Source organism: Anastrepha obliqua, chromosome 6 (genome assembly GCF_027943255.1).
Source record: "Anastrepha obliqua isolate idAnaObli1 chromosome 6, idAnaObli1_1.0, whole genome shotgun sequence".
NCBI lineage: Eukaryota > Metazoa > Arthropoda > Insecta > Diptera > Tephritidae > Anastrepha > Anastrepha obliqua.
In genome coordinates, this window is record NC_072897.1 from 5,111,618 (window position 1) to 5,132,689 (window position 21,072).

The 21,072-nt window shown below is 35.6% G+C and overlaps 1 protein-coding gene across 1 annotated transcript; it reads left to right on the forward strand.

Moving 5' to 3' along the window:
- The first annotated feature begins 18,645 nt into the window (after positions 1-18,645).
- Positions 18,646-20,067, forward strand: LOC129249908 (uncharacterized). The gene has a single exon (XM_054889572.1). The coding sequence runs from the start codon at positions 18,646-18,648 to the stop codon at positions 20,065-20,067; it is 1,422 nt and encodes a 473-aa protein (XP_054745547.1).
- The last annotated feature ends 1,005 nt before the right edge of the window (positions 20,068-21,072 follow it).

Consider the following 21,072-nt stretch of genomic DNA (forward strand, 5'->3'; position numbering starts at 1 on the left):
AAAAAAATTCAACCAAACTGAGACGCAAATGCTTTTGACGGCTTATAAACAATATATTGAACTGTCATTAGAACAATTTTGACGTTGATGTCATGAACAGTTTTACAGATACAAGCAGTGTGAAGTTGGTAACACTTCATATCGTTCACCCTGTAATGTAATATCAACCCTAATACCAGAGAATGTTAATGCAATGAGAAGGTGCAAATGTTACTGTAAGCTTTTTTTAGTACAATTGAGATCTGAAAGATTTGTAATAAGGTCATTTAGCACACCGAGTTTATAGACACCTCACTGACTTTTGCCCACACAAAAATTAGAAACACCACACATCTTTCACCTCAACACACAACACATTTCTCACCTCGACATTAAACCAATTAAATTTGTACTATTTTCGTATTTTTGAAATAATAAGCGAATACGTAAAATTTATTACATAATTTTTTTTTTTCAATTACATTAAAAAAAAAACGATTTTAAAAAATAAAATTTATAAAAAAAAGTTTGCACCGGGAATTGAACTCGAGTCTAACATGTGGCGAGGAAAAATAGGCGGTGCGTTTATTTCTTCGACTGCTTATTTTTTGACCATTTTGTTACTTTTGAAATGATAAGCGGATACATAAAATTTATTAAAAATTTTTTTACGATTACATTAAAAAAAAAAAATTTAAAAACGAAAAAAAAAAATTTGCACCGAGAATTGATGCCGAGTCACGTGGGGAGGATAAATACATTAAACTAATTAAATTTTTACTATTTTCGTATTTTTTGAAATAATAAGCGAATACGTAAAATTTATTACATAATTTTTTTTAATTACATAAAAAAACGAATTTAAAAAAAAAAAGTTAATAAAAAAAGGTTTGCACTGGGAATTGAAATCGAGCCTAACATGTGGCGAGGAAAAATAGGCGGTGCATTTATTTCTTCGACCGCTTATTTTTTTACCATTTTGTTACTTTTGAAATGATAAGCGGATACATAAAATTTATTAAAAATTTTTTACGATTACATTAAAAAAAACACATTTAAAAAAAAAAAAAAAATTGGCGCCGAGAATTGATGCCGAGTCACATGGGGAGGATAAATACGCAGTGCGTTTATTTCTGCGCCTGCGTTGTGAACCAAGGTTTTGTGCATGCGCGCGACGCGAATTAATTTTAATAAAGTTCTGAAAGTAATTCATGAAGTTTTTCATTACATACATTCATAAATGAACGTATACTCTACATGTACATAAATGATGGTATATGACAATATACATACATACATAATATGTATGTACATGTCAATAGGAGGTATTTGCATTAAGAAAAAAAAAAACGGTTTAAGATAAATCAACACTTATTTTATATTGTATGCCAATTTATAGTTTATGTATTCGACAGCATTTACATACATATGTAGGTATGTACATTTGTATATTATATGAAAAGCAATAATGCACAAGCGCAAGAACATCATCTTCCTTTCATACATATGTACATATGCATGTATGCCCAAATAACCTTGACTTATGTATGTACACAAGTCACAGCACATCACATTCTTACAAGACAAATACACATACGCACTAGCGAGTTTCTTCCTAACAAGTGCAAAAACAATTCTGCTCTATGTATGTATTATGTCCTAGCATATATACATACATATATACCTACTTGCCTTCTAAACTTCCTACAAAATAATTGTATTCATATGTTACTACATCCATGCACGTTCATACATTCATGCATATGTATATGCGCGAGCACAGCTCTCCCTTCTTGCTTCCGTGTACTTTTGTCTTTCACCAGTCGATATTCCTAATATTGTACTTACAAAAACACGATATGTACTTTGATAGACGCAAAAGCAACAGCAAGCGCAACGCCATGGCCGCTTTGCCACCGCACATTCTAAAATGTTCTAGAACACAACAAAAACACATACCTCACATGCGCATGTCGCCCAAAGCTAAAATCTAAGCCTAGCGACTACAAAAACAAAATACATTCGTAGACGCAGTCGCAGCGGCCATGATTCTATCAGCGACTGCGCTGAACAATTTAGAAGAAAAACAAAAAGTTCATTCATAAGTTAGAGCTCATATTTCAATTTCATTCATAAAACGAGCCGCCCATATGCCAATTTTCGCGACCGTTCGAAAATAGTCAATATTGGAATATTTCGCGTGGAATTATTTGCCAATATTTGATAAATCTTAAATTTTTGTCATGTCGAGTGGCCGCGGCTCCGTATGTATGTATGCACCCTTATATGTATGTAAATATGTCTTCTAACTGTGCGACAGTCGAGAGTTAATGCGACTTCCAGCGAATCACACATTGCTGTCCGCAAAGCCGCAAGTATGTACCTTATGATCAGAAAGTACCGGGAATGTTTAAATTAAACAAAACAGAGTTAAATTTAAGGCAAATTTATATTATCTTCTTCAAAATATGACCCGTCTGAAGCAACACACATGTGCCAACGTTTAACCCAGTCCTCCAAACACCCCCGGCAGGCCGATTTGTATTCTCTTTGATCAGTGCGATGGCGCGTTATCATCATGCAAAATCTGAGAATTGTTTGCTCACATTTCCGGCGGTTTGCAACACACAGCATCTCTCTAAGGTTTCAAAACGGATAAATAATATTCTCTATTGACTGTCTGGCCCGATGGAAGGTACTCAAGGTGGACTATGCCTTGGCAACCGAAGGAAGCAGTCAACATCACCTTCCCGGTTCTTTTTGCTCATAGGGTATACATATCCCATGTGTCAAGTGTGCGCAGAAGCTTGTGTTCTGGGTTTTGTTAGAATGGTGGTGGTTTGTGCATATATTTAAACACATATGTGAGTATGCGCGTTAGGCTTCCTGGATGGATATTAGAATATTTTCTCATCAATATGTGTATGTAAGTAGTTCAGATTTGACTGAAGAAATTAAATATAGGAATGCATATTCATATGATTGACTTTATGGCTGTTTTACATATAAATCAATTCAAATGAATAATGTTATATAGAAAATAAATTTCTAAATAACTGGTATTAGAAAAACCTGAATACACTATTTTAAATCAATTTCAATTAAGCCAAATATAAAAAATGAAATAAAAATATCGAATAAAAAACTGTGCACAGGATTTGAACCTGAGTCAAACATGAGACTACGTACTGCATATACGACACGTCTTTCACGATTGCGCTAATCTACAATTATTAATGATCTTTTCTAAATCACTCATTTATTCGATTCGCAGTTTTATATGTACATATTCTGCGTTAGTTGAAAGTTTGTATGCGTAATTATATGAATATGCATCTGTGTATGCGCGTTTGGCTTTCTGGACGGATATTAGAATGATATTTTCTCATCAATATAATTTGGATTTGATGAAATAGATTATAGACATATGTACATATTTTCTGTTTTGATTGATTTATATAAAAATCAGGTCATATCCAGTATGAACTATTTTATACCGAAAAGAAATTTCCATTTATAAAATACAAAAAACAGTATTTTAAAGAAATTTTAATTAAAATAAACTCAAAAATTTTACCAAACTTTCCTGGTTTGAATTGTAAAAAAAAAAATGTGCAAGAAAAAAAATATGACTTCAGGATTTGAACCTGAATTATATACGTGCCAAAAAACAAAACGAATAATTCCGCCGACTTTAGCTTCTGCACCACAAACTAACTACCGCGCGGCCTTCTTAATCGCAATTTTATTCGCTTCGATTTCCTTAGTAGTGTGCCAAAAAATCTTATGAACGTCCTCAATAGTATGGTAAACGCAGAAAATATCTGAATTCTTGGCCTAGCGTGGTAAGTAAATATAGAAACCCTCCACTCGCGTCACTCGCGTGGTAAATATCTGCAATTGCGACCTCTTCAGGAAAGTTGAATTTGAAATGACCTTATTATGAATCTTCAAATTAGAACTCGAAAAAAGCTCTTTTAACATTTGCTCCTTCTCATTGCATTAACATTCTCTGCTAATACCAGTGGCAAAAGGAAAAGACAAGGCAGAAGTTTAAGCTCTATGCTATTCAATTTTATCAGAGAATGTTAATGCAATGAGAAGGAGCAAATGTCAAATGAGCTTTTTTCGAGTACTAATTTGTAGATTCATACTAAAGTAATTTGAAATTCAACTTTGCTCATTAGTGGGGAATTGCAGATATTTACCACGCGAGTGGAGGGTTTGTATATTTACTTACCACGCTAGGACAGGAATTCAGATTTTTTCTGCGTTTACCAAACTACTGAGGAATTTCATACGATTTTTCGGCACACTACTAAGGAAATCGACTTATTTCATGCCCACAGTGAAGCGAATAAATTTGCGATTAAGAAGGTCGCGCGGCAGTTAATTTGTGGTGCAGAAGCTAAAGTCGGCGGAATTGTTAGTTTTGTTTTTTGGCACGTATTTAATTCAGGTTCAAGTCCTGAAGTCATATTTTTTTTTCTTGCACATTTTTTTTTACAATTCAAACCAGGAAAGTTTGGTAAAATTGTTGAGTTTATTTTAATTAAAATTTCTTTAAAATACTGTATTTGTATTGTATTTCATAAATGGAAATTTCTTTTCGGTATAAAATAGTTCATACTGGATATGACCTGATTTTTATATAAATCAATCAAAACAGAAAATATGAACATATGTCTATAATCTATTTCATCAAATCCAAATTATATTGATGAGAACATATCATTCTAATATCCGTCCAGATAGCCAAACGCGCATACACACATACATATGCATATAATTACGCATACAAACTTTCAACTAACGCAGAATATGTGCATATAAAACTGCGAATCGAATAAATGGCTGATTTAGAAAATTTCATTATTAATAATAGATTAGCGCAGTCGTGAAAGACGTGTTGTGTATGCGGTACATAGTCTCATGTTTGACTCAGGTTCAAATCCTATACACACTTTTCTTTGTTCGATATTTTTATTTAATTTTTTGTATTTGGTTTAAAATAGTGTAGTCAGGTTTTTCTAATACCTGTTATTTAGAAACTTATTTTCTATATAACATTATTCATACTTTTTTTGAATTGATTTATATGTAAAACAGCCATAAAGGCAATCGTATGAATATGCATTCCTATATTTAATCTCTTCAGCAAATCTGAACTACTTACATACACATATTGATGAGAAAATATTCTAATATCCATGGATGCATCCAGAAAGCCAAACGCGCAAGTTACATATACAAACAGTTACATTAATTTCAAAGCCAATGTACCTGATAAATTCGAAGACTTTTTAAATAAAATTGACAATAGCAGTAACCAAATATCGATTTCCGGCACATGTCGCAATTCATAAACTTTCCAGGGAATAAACAATTTTTTTTTAAAACATAATCAGCAATTTTTAGCAAGTAAGCAAATACACGAATAAACAATTTTTTATTAAAACATAATCAGCAATTATTAGCAAGTAAGCAAATATGTACACATATGAACCTTAAGTGAAATAATAAAATCTGTATATGTTGCACTTCCGCTCCCATACCATAAATGCAATACTAAATAATATTAATTTATTATTTTTCGGTCGCAATTCTGAGAATTGTAACCTTTTCAAAAAGTAACTTGAATTGTTAATAATAATTAATAATAAATTTTACCAAATATTGTCAAATTCGCATTTATTGCATTTCCGTTCCCATTACGAAAATGCAATGTTGAATTACCCTATAAAAACACAAATGTAAATAGTTTTAAGTCAGTCTTTTTCCTCCAGTTCATCGGAGTAATTGTTGAATTAAATAAATAAATGAAATAATCGGAAACAAAATTAGTTTTTTTTTTAACGCGAGTTAACGGCTAAAAACGTAAATCGCATACACGCATATGTATATAAATATATACAAACCTTCAACGAATGCAAAATGTATGCATACAAAAAACAACATCTGCGACCGTCTTCTTGTCCGTCAGTGAAAAGATGGGATATGTATACCCTATGAGCAAAAAGAACCGGGAAGGTGATGTTGACTGTTTTCTTCGATTGCCAAGGCATAGTCCACCATGAGTACCTTCCATCGGGCCAGACAGTCAATAAAGAATATTATTTATCCGTTTTGCAGCCTTTGAGAGATGCTGTATGTTGCAAACGGCCGGAAGTGGGAGCAAACAATTCTTGGATTTTGCGAGATGATAACGCGCCATCGCACCGACCATGTCGGCCTGCCGGGGGTGTTTGGAGGACTGGGTTAAACGTTGGCACATGTGCGTTGCTTCAGACGGGTCATATTTTGAAGGAGATAATATAAATTTGCCTGAAATTTAACTCTGTTATGTTTTATTTAAACATTCCCGATACTTTTTGATCATAGGGTACATATATGCGGCTTTGCGAACAGAAATGTGTGATTCGCTGGATTTGTTCAAGGAATTTAAGTCGCATTAACTCGCGACTGTCGAACAGTTAGAAGACATATTTACATACATATAAGGGTGCATACATACATACGGAGCCGCGGCCACTCGACATGACAAAAATTCAAGATTTATCAAATATTGGCAAATAATTCCACGCGAAATATTCCAATATTGACTATTTTCGAATGGTCGCGAAAATTGGCATATGGGCGGCTCGTTTTATGAATGAAATTGAAATATGAGCTCGAACTTATGAATGAACTTTTTGTTTTTGTTCTAAATTGTTCAGCGCCGTCGCTGATAGAATCATGGCCGCTGCGACTGCGTCTACGAATGTATTTTGTTTTTGTTGTCGCTAGGCTTAGATTTTAGCTTTGGGCGACATGCGCATGTGAGGTATGTGTGTTTGTTGTGTTCTAGAATATTTTAGAATGTTTGATGGCAAAGCGGCCATCGCGTTGCGCTTGCTGTTGCTTTTGCGTCTATCAAAGTATTGTGTTTTTGTAAGTACAATATTAGGAATATCGACTGGTGAAAGACAAAAGTACACGGAATCAAGAAGGGAGCGCTGTGCTCGCGCATATACATACATATGTATGCTTGAATGTATGAACGTGCATGGATGTAGTAACATATGAATACAATTATTTTGTAGGAAGTTTAGAAGGCAAGTAGGTATATATGTATGTATGTATATATGCTAGGACATAAAGTGGGTATATATACATACATAGAGCAGAATTGTTTTTGCACTTGTTAGAAAGAAACTCGTTCACTAGTGCGTATGTGTATTTGATTTCTTGTAAGAATGTGATGTGCTGTGACATGTGTACATACATATGTACATAAGTCAAGGTCGTTGGGCATACATGCATATGTACATATGTAGGTATGAAAGGAAGATGATGTTCTTACGCTTGTGCATTATTGTTTTTCATATACAAAGGTACATACATACGTACATATGTATGTAAATGCTGTCGAATACATTAACTATAAAGTGACATACAATATAAAATAAGTGTTGATTTATCTTAAACCGTTTTATTTTCTGAATGCAAATACCTCCTATTGACATGTACATACATACATATTATGTATATTGTGATATACCATCATTTATGTACATATAGAGTATGAATGTATGTAATGAATGTATACCATCATTTATGTACATATAGAGTATGAATGTATGTAATGAAAAACTGCATGAATTACTTTCAGAATTTATTAAAACTTATTCGCGTCGCGCGCATACATATCTACGTAGACATCACAAACCTTTTGTTCACAACGCAGGTGCAGAAATAAACGCTCTGCGTATTTATCCTCCCCACGTGATTCGCCATCAATTCTCGGCGCAAATTTTTTTTTTTCGTTTTTAAATTTTTTTTTTAATGTAATCGTAAAAAAATGTGTAATAAATTTTATGTATCCGTTTATCATTTCAAAAGTAACAAAATGGTAAAAAATAAGCAGTCGAAGAAATAAACGCACCGCCTATTTTTCCTCGCCTCATGTTAGACTCGATTTCAATTCCCGGCGCAAACTTTTTTTATTAATTTTTTTTTTGAAGTGAAAACTTCTTTAGAATCGTTGGGAGTGATTTGAGAAAAAGTGAAACGAAAAAGCGACACCAAAAAGAAGAAGAAAAAAGATATACGTATATATATATGTATGTATAGAAAATGCTTCATTACCAGGCACACAGAAGGATGGCATAAGCAAATTTAAATTTGTGAATTTATATATGTATGTATATATGCGGATATATGTATATATGTTGTGTGTATGTACATATGTGCCTCGCCACAGCAAAACATACGGTAAAATTTCTCAAGAAATCCAGCGCGCATTCATAGGCACAGCATTGCATGTACAGTAGGGCGGGTCGATTTAAAAATCGCTCATTGCTCTATGAAAATCGTATTGTAGGGATCAAAATAAGAAACTTTGCCGAAGGAACCATACCTCTAAAACGAATTCTGATGTCCCCCAATTTCAAAATATCACCATTTTTGGCCTTTACATGAAACAATCAGCTAAATGGCTATGTTTTTTCTTTATTTTTTTATATATATATATAGTATTATCTATTTTTTCTCTTAAGAAATTTATTTAGTCAGAACATATGTAAATGAATGAATGTGAGTTATAGAAAAGAAACTAAAAAGTTCGACCCATATTGGGGGGCATCAGAAATTGTTTTAGAGGTATGGTTCCTTCGGCAAAATTTCTTATTCTGATCCCTAGAATATGATTTTCACAGAGCAATGGGCGATTTTTTTGCCTTCCCACAAATCGACCCGGCCTAATGTACAGTAACCTTGAACAGGCAGCTGCGGTTGTCGAGCATTTAGAAACATATATTTACATGCATATATGGGTGCAAACATATTTACGGAGCCGCGGGCACTCGACTTGACAAAAATTGAATATTGGCAAATAATTCTACGCGAAATATTCCAATATTGACTATTTTCGAATTGTCGAGAAAATTAGCATATGGGCGGCTCGTTTTATGAATGAAAGTACTTGCTCTTAGAACTATGAGCTCGAATTTATAAATCAATTTTTTGATGATGAGTTTTTGTTGCACAGTACAATAGTTGAAACTGTTCGGCGCCGCCGCGACTGTTCAGCGCTATGGCAACTAGGATGATGGCCGCTACGCCTGCGCCTATTAATGCATTTTGTTCTTGTAGTCGCTAGGCATAGAATTTTAGCTTTGGACGACATACGTATTTACAGGAATAAAGTGGGTGGCCTGTGTGTGCGGTTGTATGTAGATGCATATGTGTATATTAATAAGCATTGTTTTGCTGGAAGTTCAGAACACAAATATGTATGTACGTACATAGGTTAGGCCATAGTATAGCATACATACATATGTATAAAAAATTCAAACCAAGCGTCCTACGAATGTTTGTGTGTATGTTAGTACGTCTGTGTAATATACGCGCTACGACGCTCATAATAGCAACCGCGTGTGCTGTATTGCGTGCGTATTTTTATATTCGTAAATATTTTCATTTTTAAATGTTTACCGCAATTATGCCGAAAAATAATGCAGAAAAGTTTCGTGAATATCGACAGAAAAAAACAACAATTGACACGGTATTTCAAAGATATGTTGACAACATCGAAACCAAAGCATTTGTATCATATTTTAGCTATCATAAGCCACTCATATCATTTGTTGAAATTGAAAACATTGAGGATGAATAAAATATGAACTTTATAGCAATATTATAATGAACCTATAATTATCCCGCTCCTAATGCTGCCTTCGTCTCATTCTCTCTCAGTTTGTTTTACGGAAGGTTTCACTTCTATCGCGTCTAGCCGTTAGACTGGTATTTTTTTTGTAATTCGTTTTTTTTAATGTATTTGAAAAAAAAAATTATGTAATAAATTTTACGTATTCGCTTATTATTTCAAAAATACGAAAATAGTAAAAACTTAATTGGTTTAATGTCGAGGTGAGAAATGTGTTGGGTGTTGAGGTGAAAGATGTGTGGTGTTTCTAATTTTTGTGTGGGGAAAAGTCAGTGAGGTGTCTATAAACTCGGTGTGCTAAATTTCCTTACTTCAAATCTCAATTGTACTAAAAACAGCTCACAGTAACATTTGTACCTTCTCATTGTATTAACATTCTCTGATTTTATATTATTATGGACGATTATGTATATTTGCTGGGAAATGAAATCAAGATAATGTGCTACGCCGATGATGCAGTTACAATGTCGGACAACGAAGACGACCTTCAGCGGATGATTTAAGCTTAAAAGGCAAAGTCGGATTGAATGAAACATGCGTTCGACCAGTACTCACCTATGCAGTTGAAACCCGAGCAGATATAACTGCAACGCAACTTTTAAATTCACTTCCGCATCGACAACGATTATCCTCAAACTCTCTTCAATAACATTTACTTTTCCCTTTATATAAGTGATACACACTTCTATTTTGAAATCGTATTCATGTAATTTTATCTTCCATCTTTTATGTGCATTAGCTGCAGAAAATGCTGTTTTGTGTACGTCTCGTTTGCCCATTCATATATGATCCTTAAGCTATCTTTTGAAAGTTTGTAAAGATTGGCAGATTCTCTAAATATACCCTTGTTCGATTTGTTAATTTATTGGGTATAGGAATATGTTTCCGTCCTTTCTTAGCCAAAGTTACGAATTATTTAAAAAATTAAATAATTCATGATATTATGTGAAGTTTGTGCCATTAGAAGCCAAAACTTTAATCCATCTTTCAGGCCGCATACGGATTCCTCTGATGAAAGATTCGAGTTCTTTTGACATGATCCATTCATTGAGTCAGTTTGCGATGCTCTCGTAAGAAGTGAACCGCTCTCCAATAACGGCATTGATCGGAACAGATGGTAATCCGATGGTGCAATATCTGCGGAATACGGTGGGAGGGGCAAGATTTTCCAATTCAGTCCCTCTAAATGATTCTGGATCGATTTAGCAACGTGTGGCTTGGCGTTGTCAGGCAACAAAATTAGTTTGCCATGTCTACCGTCCCATTCCGGCCGCTTTTCTTTTAGAGCTCGTTTCAAACCTTTTAATTCGTGCCGTTCAAAAAGCATCTCACACATCACCAAACGTCTCTCGATATTCCTCTCCTTCAATTGATGTGACACTCAGTTACCTGGTTTCTGGATCAATCCCATCGCGTGCAAATGCTTTCCGACGGTTGATCTGTCAACATCCAACTCTTTAGACATATCATTGTAATTGATAGAACAGGATTACCTTTATTTGCAATCTATTCATAGAACAATAAGCAAATTATATAACATTTTGTCCAAATAACTTGCCGCCGTAGCCGAATGGGTTGGTGCGTTACTACCATTCGGAATTCACAGAGAGAACGTTGGTTCGGATCTCGGTCAAACACCAAAATTCAGAAAAACCTTTTTCTAATAGCGGTCGCCCCTCGGCAGGCAATGGCAAACCTCCGAGTGTATTTCTGCCATGAAAAAGCTCTTCATAAAAATATCTGCCGTTCGGAGTCGGCTTGAAACTGTAGGTCCCTCCATTTGTGGAACAAAATCAAGACGCACACCACAAATAGGAAGAGGAGCTCGGCCAAACACCCAAAAAGGGTGTACGCACCAATTATATATATATATATACTTGTATTATTGATCTCCAGTGAGATCAATAATAATATACATATAATATATGTAAGCTATTTAAATATTCTCGTATTTAGATAATAAAGTTAAGAAAAGCATTTTTAGGGGAATATGAGTGTACGACTAATTTCGATATGGAAGGTCCAAAACATGATGTCTTTTAAGTCTACGGACTTCATTGGTTTTATCTAAAAGTATAATTGCCAGAGAATTTTCGTGGTAGCTGATCCTGCGTAAGTAGGCTGTGCTAAATCTTTTAATTTCAACTTTTTCAAAGGGTAAGTGTAGATCTGAATGTAGGGGCTTTGTTAGTGATGAACCAGGGAGCATTTGTAGTAAGCCTCAAAGTTTTCGACTAATATTTCTGTAAGATTTCTATATTTGAATTCGAGGCCGTGCCCCAAAGTTGAATTTTATACTGTCCAGTCCATACTGGCTTTAATATATGGTAGCTTTGTACAATTGTAATTTAGTTTCGGAGTATAGTGGTGACTTATGTCTAAGTAACCAATAAAGTGTTTTAGTTTTGGTTTTCAACTATTAATTTTTACTTTGATATGGTTTTTCCATGTTAACATTTTGGAGTCGTACTGCCATTAATTCGCAAGGGAGGGCAATCATTTGGCCTTAATGTGAATAAAACATGTGCAGAATTATTTGTATTTACTTTAATTTTCCATGCGTCGAGTTAGATTTCTATCTCATTCAATTCTTTCTGTGTTAAATTAGAAGCTTTGGTTGAACACTGATTGGAAGCCAATAAAGTAGTGTCGTCAGCATATATAGCAATTAATACGTTTATGGTTACAGGCATATCTGACGTAAAAATTGTATATAGGGCAGGGCCCAGAACACTTCCTAGAGGTACTTCAGCTTTGATGAACGCTATAATAGAAGTATCATCATTTACCTTTACGTAAAATGTTCTATCGGTAAGATATGACTTTAGAGTTAAGTAAATCGGTGAGGGGAAAATTTCTTTCAATTTGTATAACAAACCATCATGCCAAACTTTATCAAATGCTTGTTGTATATCCAAAAAAGCAGCTGAACAGTATTCTTTTCGTTTATAAGAATCAGTAATAAAATTTACAACTCGGTGGCATTGTTCAGGTGTGCCGTGATGTCGGCGAAATCCAAATTGAAATATTCTCTCAAATATTTTTTGAGAACAAAATCAATAAATCTGCACATTTCCATTGCGAGGGAAATGGCTTAACCTTAATACAGAATTGAATATCAGTGTTAAAAACATAATACCTGTCTTTGGTAAGCAGTTAGCTACTTTAGCATCAATCTTATCGTACCCTGGTGACTTATTTTTAGACAATTTTAAGATTTCTGTAGAAACTTCTTTAGGAGTAATATGTTTGATTGGCAATGATAATGGACATAGAGCATCAAGAAATTAAATAACATCTGAATCATTATTATTGTTTACAAAAGGTGTAAACGTTGTTTCTAAATGCTTAGAAAATGCATTCGCCTTACTCTTATCTGTTCTACACCATATGCCATTGCAAACTTTTATGGCTACATTTCTCTTTTTCGGATGTTTAAGGTATTTCGTAGCTTTTCATATTTTATATTCGTCATTATTATTATCGTTTAAACTTTGAATATAGTCTGCTATCGATTTATTTTTAAAATCTTTCAATTTTGCTTTAAGTTCGCTTGTAGCTTTATTTTAATAAAGCTTTATCCCTTGGATTCCTACTAGTTAGTTTGCAATTTCTTTCGTAATTGCTTCTTGTGCCGAATCAATGTCCTAACTTCTGCAGATATATGCACATAAGTACGAGGTGTGTTGGTACTGCTCAACGATTTGACTTTGATTGTTTAACACAGCATACTTCCGTCGCGTTGTGTTAATATGACCGGTATAGCTTATTATGACAGGCGAGTGGTCTGAGCTTAGTTCTTCAGAGCTATTAATATCTAGAAATGGAGTCTGGATACCATTATATACAGCAAAGTCAAGAAGATCTGGAATTTTAAGTGGGTCACTTTGCCAATAAGTAGGTTCACCAGTCGACAGAGTTTTGTAATTATTCTTTACAATACAATTGTAAAGTTCTCTCGCTTTCGGGCTGGGAGTACGTGAACCCCACTAGGGATGATTAGCATTATAATCCCCGCCTACCAGTAATCTGGTACCAAGCGAATTAAATAAGTTTTCATATTCCGGCGTTGTGATTATACGCCTTGGATGTGAATACAAGGCATAAAAATGTACGTCAGTGTTGTTGCATTTTATTTTAATACCAGCAGCTTGTATTGACTGCGCAACCAGCGTGCGCTCTATTACTGGGATGGTTAGTTGCGACAATGTCGTAATTTTTAATATTAAAAAAAGGTTTGTTTGTAAAGTGCGTTTCTGAAACTAACATTATATCAATAAAATTATCGTGTAAATTAATTGTAATCGTTTATTATTTCATTTTTTGAGCACAATATAAAGTTAAATGTTAAGCGATATGACTCGCCTTTCGTACGTTCACTTTTGTACTAAACGATCGCTGACCATTCAACTCCCATTGCCCGCAATTGCTGTTGCCTTTGCAATCTTTAGCGTGCATGTCCCAACAACAATGCCAGCACCCACAACTGGTTTTTGCTAGTCTCACCTTCAACTGACCTATGCTATTCTTGCAAAGGTGATCTTCATAACTGCTGGCACTATGAACAATAGGCAACGGTATGGGCAATTTGTTTCTTTGCTGTTTTATTAGTGCAAAGACCTTGCACTTGCATTCCACTATTGGTGTTGCTAGGCGCATTGAAACTTCTACCGCCCAACCCAGCATCCAATCTGATGCGTTGGCTTAACCCAGCATACAAATGCAAGTAAAAGGTTGCTCGGTCAGAAGGGATACCTTAACTACCCCCGTTGTTAAGACTGCACGTCCTCGGGTAGAAGCAAAAATTGTCTGTACTGACGTTTGAAGTACAACTTGATTTCCGTGAACGATACTTGGCGTAGTCGCATTAAGTTTGCGGAAATATTAAATTAATAATGCTAATTACAATTAATTCAGAGTGCTTACTTACAAAATTAATATATCATTGATTTCAAATTCTTATTTTTTTAGAATGTTAAGTTCTTATTTGAATAGCTTTAATATTACTTAGAAAAATATATGATCATTCAAACCATGAAAAAAATGGACTTGTTTTGTACGATTATTGCGTCAACCTTGATATTTTTTATGTTAAATAGATTATCGAAGATTACTCTTATGTATGCTTTTGCCGTCAATCAAAACTGTGGTGCCAATATCCTTCTGGATAACCTTTTCTACAAAAACTTTATCCAATTTGTTGCCAAGTCTTTTATTACGCTTTAAGAAAACTTTTTCCCCGGGATAATATGTTCTCATTGACTTTTTTACATTACACCTTTGAATGGTTTTTTCTTGTGCTGCAGCTAACATTTTCCTTAGATTTTCTAAATTTTCTTCTGAGCTTTCGTGAAATACGTCAATTGGCTTAGCATTAATCACGGAGTGAATACTACAATTGTATTTGTGTGTTGCTAGTAATACTAACTCGGTAACATCATCAATTTGCTGCTGGTTCTTAATACATCGAATAATTTCTAGCAACGTGGAATGGAGCCGCTCCACCTGTCCATTACTTTCGCTGTGGAGGGTTGGTATAAAAAACTGCGCTATGGAAAAATTATCTCGGAGCAGTGTCATAATCGTGTTCGATTGAAAGGCTTTTTCGTTATCGGAAACGATAGTTTTAGTATCTTTGAATACGAGCAAAGTTTCTAAAAGCGCATTTTTTATGTCGATCATAGATCTGGAAGCTATAGGCTTTACAATGGCAAATTTTGATAGTTTGTCAATACAGGTAAGAAATAAATACTTGGAAATTATAAAAACATCGACATGAAGGATTTCCCCTAATTTAGTAGGAATAGGAGTTTGACCTATCAATGCATCAGGTGGCTTACGTTGATACTTATTTTCCAAATATATCTTGCAATTTGTGATCGTTGTTTTAAGTAAATATTTCATGTTTGGAAAATAGTACTCGCGAGAAATTTGCTGATAATTTTCATGTAAACCACGATGGGCTCTATTGTGCTCTGTTACTACTGCTTCGAGTTGGTCATCCTTATTGATTAAATCTATAACGAGGAGTTCAGTATGAACAAATTTAATACCGGGAAAAGCTAGTAATATCGAGCTCTGTATTTCACCCAGTGTGGGAAGATCGCAGTGTATACCATTGGTAACATTATAGTTTATAACACCCTTTAAACACTGAATAAGGCCTTCAATTGAGTCGTATGTGATTGTGTGTCTAATCATTTTTTGAAAAAGTATCTTTGTACTTTTACTGCATGAGTCTGATTTCGATATCAATAGTTGGTTTTTGAATTGATTTATTGGATTCTTGATTGTCTTTATCACATTACTGGACGATACTTCACTATGGACTGTTTCAGCTGATTCGGTCTCATTTAAATTGTGGCAAGTAATTCACGCTCATTAACAGCATAATTTTCTTCAGTCGCTGAAAGCGTTCTGGAAATCATCGTTATGGGACGACCCCTTTGTGATAAAACCGCTCCTAATGCCTTGGACGAGGCATCAGTCGTAAGCTCGAATGGCTGATTGTAATAAGGATATTGAAGTAAAACTTCTTCAGATGCTAATATATGCTTGATCTTTTCAAATGCGCGTAGAGCTTCTGTGTCGAAAGTGATTTTTGTCTGTTTCGAAGCTTCGGTACCAACTTGCCCATTTTCACCGCGAAGGTAAAGGGTTAATGGTTTAACAATGGAGGCATAATCTCTCACAAAACGTCGATAATACCCTGACAGACCGAGGAATGAACGCAAGGCACGCAGCGTTTCTGGTTGTTCGTAATTGATTATGTCATGGACTTTGTCTGGACAAGTTTTAATGCCTTTTTGTGAAACAAGAAACCCTAGGAATTCGACTTCGGTTTTGAAAAATTTCGACTTTTCCGGCGACACTCTCATTCCAGCATTTTCTAGCTTTTGTAGAATATAATCGATATGCTCCAAATGCGATTCCTCATTTGGAGAGTATATGATTATATCATCGACATATACATGACAGAATTTCCCTATTACATCGCGCAGCACGTCGTCGATAGTTCTTTCGAATATGCTAGGCGCGTTTCGCAGGCCGAATGGTAACCGACAAAATTCATATTTACCATTATTGATACTAAACGCTGTTTTTTGCCTGTCCTGCTCACTCATAATTATCTGGTGGAAGCCTGATTTTAAGTCCAAAGTTGTAAAAAATTTCGAACTTCCCAGATTAGCTAATATTACAGACGTATCCGGGATGGGGTATCGGTCAGGAATCGTTTTTTCGTTGATTTTCCTAAAATCAATTACCATACGTAAATTGGGTTTTCCACTATCATCGACACCTTTCTTCGACACAACGTGCACAGGGGAATTGTAAGGCGAACAGGGTTCTTGGAGTATGCTATCTTTAATGGGTAAGGCTTTCTCAAGTGGGCCACAAAATTACCAAAGTGAATATTTTGCGATGAAATTCAGCCAGCACTGAATTCTATCATCCAGAAGCACACTCAGAAAATTTTGTTGCAAAGTTCTAAATAGTTTTTTTTTTATTAACTATCGAAGTTTTTTGCAGCGATTGAATAATTATCACATTTCTCGTAAAGTAAGTATCCGATTACAACGATTTTTCAACTGCAGATTGATAAAAGACGATATTTTCAAAATACGTTATTTTTGTTCCGAAACTTGATATTTTGTTGTTGTAAATAACTTTTTTTAATAAATAATTTAAAATTTAACTTATTTCTCCGCCTCTGGGATGAAAATTTTTTAAGGATATTTACGTAATAAACATTTGTGCATTTATGTATGAACGAAAATGCGTGCGATTCGAAAGGCATTGATTACAATTAGTTTTTTTTGTGGTGCGAACTCGGCGGCTCGCGGGCGGCTTGCGAAAAACCGTGTTTTGGACACGTCTCAACGCGATATGCTTCCGGAAGATCAGTTTTGCCGACTTTGCCATTACTGGTGTTTAGTTGTTTTTAAAGATTGACCATATAGATAATTTACGTATGACAGCATTTGCGCTTTGACTGACGCGGAAATGCGTAATGATAATTAAATCAAATGTATTCAAAGGAATGCATAAGCTGTCAAGCAAGGTTTATATATATTTCTTTATTACTCACATTTATGTTAACATATCAGATCTATACATTGTAAGTTCAGTCAGCAAATGCCCTTAAAAACAACAACAGTTCACGGACGGACACAAAAAGTGAAACATATATAGAAAGTTATACAGATACCGCATATTCATTTGTTATTTCGAGAAAAAATGAAAATCATTCACTCTTTATACACTTTTCACGTAGTTTGTTTTTATATAATGGGTGTTAAGGGGTTAAAGTTTATTTTTGCATCACCCACAATTTGGGCTCACCCTATTCCTTTCACTTCTTTGTCTTCCTCATCGCTCACATCATCATTTCATCGTTCATTTCGCTCTTCGCTCCTTTACATTTTGTTGTTATCACTTACTCATCATTTCATCGTTCATTTCGCTCTTCGCTGCTATACACTTTGTTATTATCACTAACTCATCATTTCTCTGTGCAGAATTTAGTAAATCTGCATTGCCAACAACATACATGCACATCGATACATATGTATACCGAAAAAATACATAAAGCCCACGTCGCATCGCCTTCGCGTGATCTCCCCTTCACCTAGCATCGATAAAGGGACAGCCTACGCACCTTTTGATACATTTTTCGTTTTCGTTTGCCATCACAGCTCCCCCGGTATCGGTAATTAATTAAGCATAAATCACTTCATCCCCCTTTTTTGCTTCGGTTCGAAATAATTTACGTTTATAAAATAAATAATTGTTTTTTCAATCTAAATTTCTTGTTTTAATATGCGGATAAAAATTAAGTCAACTGGGTTGGCCAGTCATCATCCATAAATTGGTCCTTCGAGCCGGATTGAAGAGCTGGCCATCGCCATCGTTGTCAACCAATTGACATAAGTTATAATCATCACATACAAGTATTGGAAATGGAGCCTCACAATATACCTGCGGATACGTCACCACCATCAACAACCCCCTTTAGAGAAAGCGATTCGGTGCATCATGAGGCGGGAACACCACGAACTTCCCAATCCGTGTGGTCTCAGGGTAATGATGCGTCTGCTCATTTGAAAATGCAAAATGAGTACCGCATCAAGGTCAAACAGCGTCAACAAATTCTGGATAGAATCAACATCGAACGCATACTTCCGCATCTTAGCAGTATTTCCGTGCACGAGCTCGAGGCAAAATTATCGGTACTGGAACGTCAGTACGTATCATTTCACCATCTACAATCAGAATTGGAGCTAATGAACGATGAAGAACTCAATCAACCACATCGGTATACATTCGATGAATCCTTTTGTGCAGCGAAGGCAATAATAGTGCAGCGCATAAATGTGCTTAACCCCGCACGCCGAGAAAATATATTCAACAGCACAGCGATTGCATCTCCGTCACATCGAGTCAACCTTCCGAAACTTCAACTCACGAAATTCAATGGTCATCATCGAAATTGGATGGATTTTTACAACATGTTTTTAGCGCTCGTTCACAACAACAGCCAATTAGCAAACATCGAGAAGTTTCAGTACCTCCGATCATGTCTCGTCGACTCAGCAGCTAGCCTCATACAATCGTTTGAGGTGACCGATGAAAATTATATCAAGGCGTTGGATCTGTTACGGTCTAGATATGGAAACAAGCGGCTAATTTTCCAAGCTCATATCCAACATATTTTCGAAGTACAGGGAGAAACAAGGCCGAATGCATCATCTATGAGGGCGTTCATAGACGTCGTCAATACCAATTTACGAGCTGTGCAATCACTAGCTTCAAATCAGCAAGTGTCAGATGGCATACTCTTGCATCTGGTATCCTCAAAGCTCAATACAGACACGAAGGCCAAGTGGGAGGAAGAGGTTACCCACTTGTTTGATCAGCGATCAAATGCCATGAGTTTTCATCTGCCCACTTGGGAGGACTTAGCAAAATTCTTAGAACGTCGTTGTCAAATTGCAGATATTTTGGAAGCCGGGCAGCCTAAAACACTCATACCAAGAATTCAGCTAACAAGACATAGGCACAACAAACGTGACGAAAAATGGGCTATGGTGACTACCAAACAAGCAAAGTGTGAATTTTGCAATGCGGTTCCCCATTATAATGCCTTCAAATGCGACACGTTCCGTGCAATGGATCCACTTGCAAGATATAACTGTGTGAAAAGACTGAACTTGTGCTTGAATTGCCTTGGATCAGGTCATAAATCGAATGATTGTCCTTCAGTCCATCGCTGTAAACACTGCAATGTAAAACATCATACACTAGTACATCGAAATGATTCAGCCATTACCAACATATCATCATCTGCTCTTAAGGTGAGTCTCGATCAATCAGTGGAATAGGTCAAAGGAGAGCAAAGGCACAACATTTATGTTGCATAACGATTAAATCTCTAACCGAAGAGTATAGTGCCACCATTAATGCACTAATCAGTCACATCAGAGTCCATTTTAGATAAGCTCCTGGAAAGGTTTTGGGTAATCGAAGACATTCCAGCATCGTCATCGTCGACTCTATCATCGGATGAGCTCGAATGTGAATCCTATTTCAGCTCTACTACTCACAAGTGTCCCGTTACCAATAAGTTCCTTGTTCGCCTTCCATTTCGTGAAGAACCGCATCACCTGGGTAGTTCAGAAGAAACCGCAGGCAAAAGAATGTTTTCGTTAGAATCCAAACTGAATCAAAACTCAAATCTTCGCAGAGATTACAATGAATTCATGGAAGAATATATCAATATGAAGCATATGATTCCAGTTAATTTAGAATATTCACCAAGAAATCGCCTAAACTATATTCCCCACCACGGGGTCACAAAACTTGATAGCTCGACTACTAAGCTGCGGGTAGTCTTTGACGCCTCCTGCAAAACCTCAAATGGATATTGCCTCAACGATATGTTGAGAGTTGGTCCCCAGCTACAAGATACGATATTCACAATTTTGACTCGATTCAGAAGACACAAATATGTCATTATGGCTGGCATTGCCAAAATGTATAGGCAAATCTGGGTCGACGAACGAGATACCCAATGGCAATGCATTTTCTGGAGCCCTACCTCTCAACAACCACTTACCACATATCAGCTACCAACAGTTACTTATGGTACTAGTTGCGCACCGTACCTTGCTGTAAAATGTCTACAACAGCTGGCAATTGATGAAGCGAAAACTTACCCAATCGGATCAAAGGTAACACTAAGCGACTTCTATGTAGACAATTTAATAAGTGGCGCAGCTAGTATCGGCGAGGTCATCGAAATCAAAAATCAAACCATAAACTTACTGAATTGCGCGGGGTTTCCTTTACGAAAATTTGCATCGAACGCATCCGAAATTGTTGTCGAT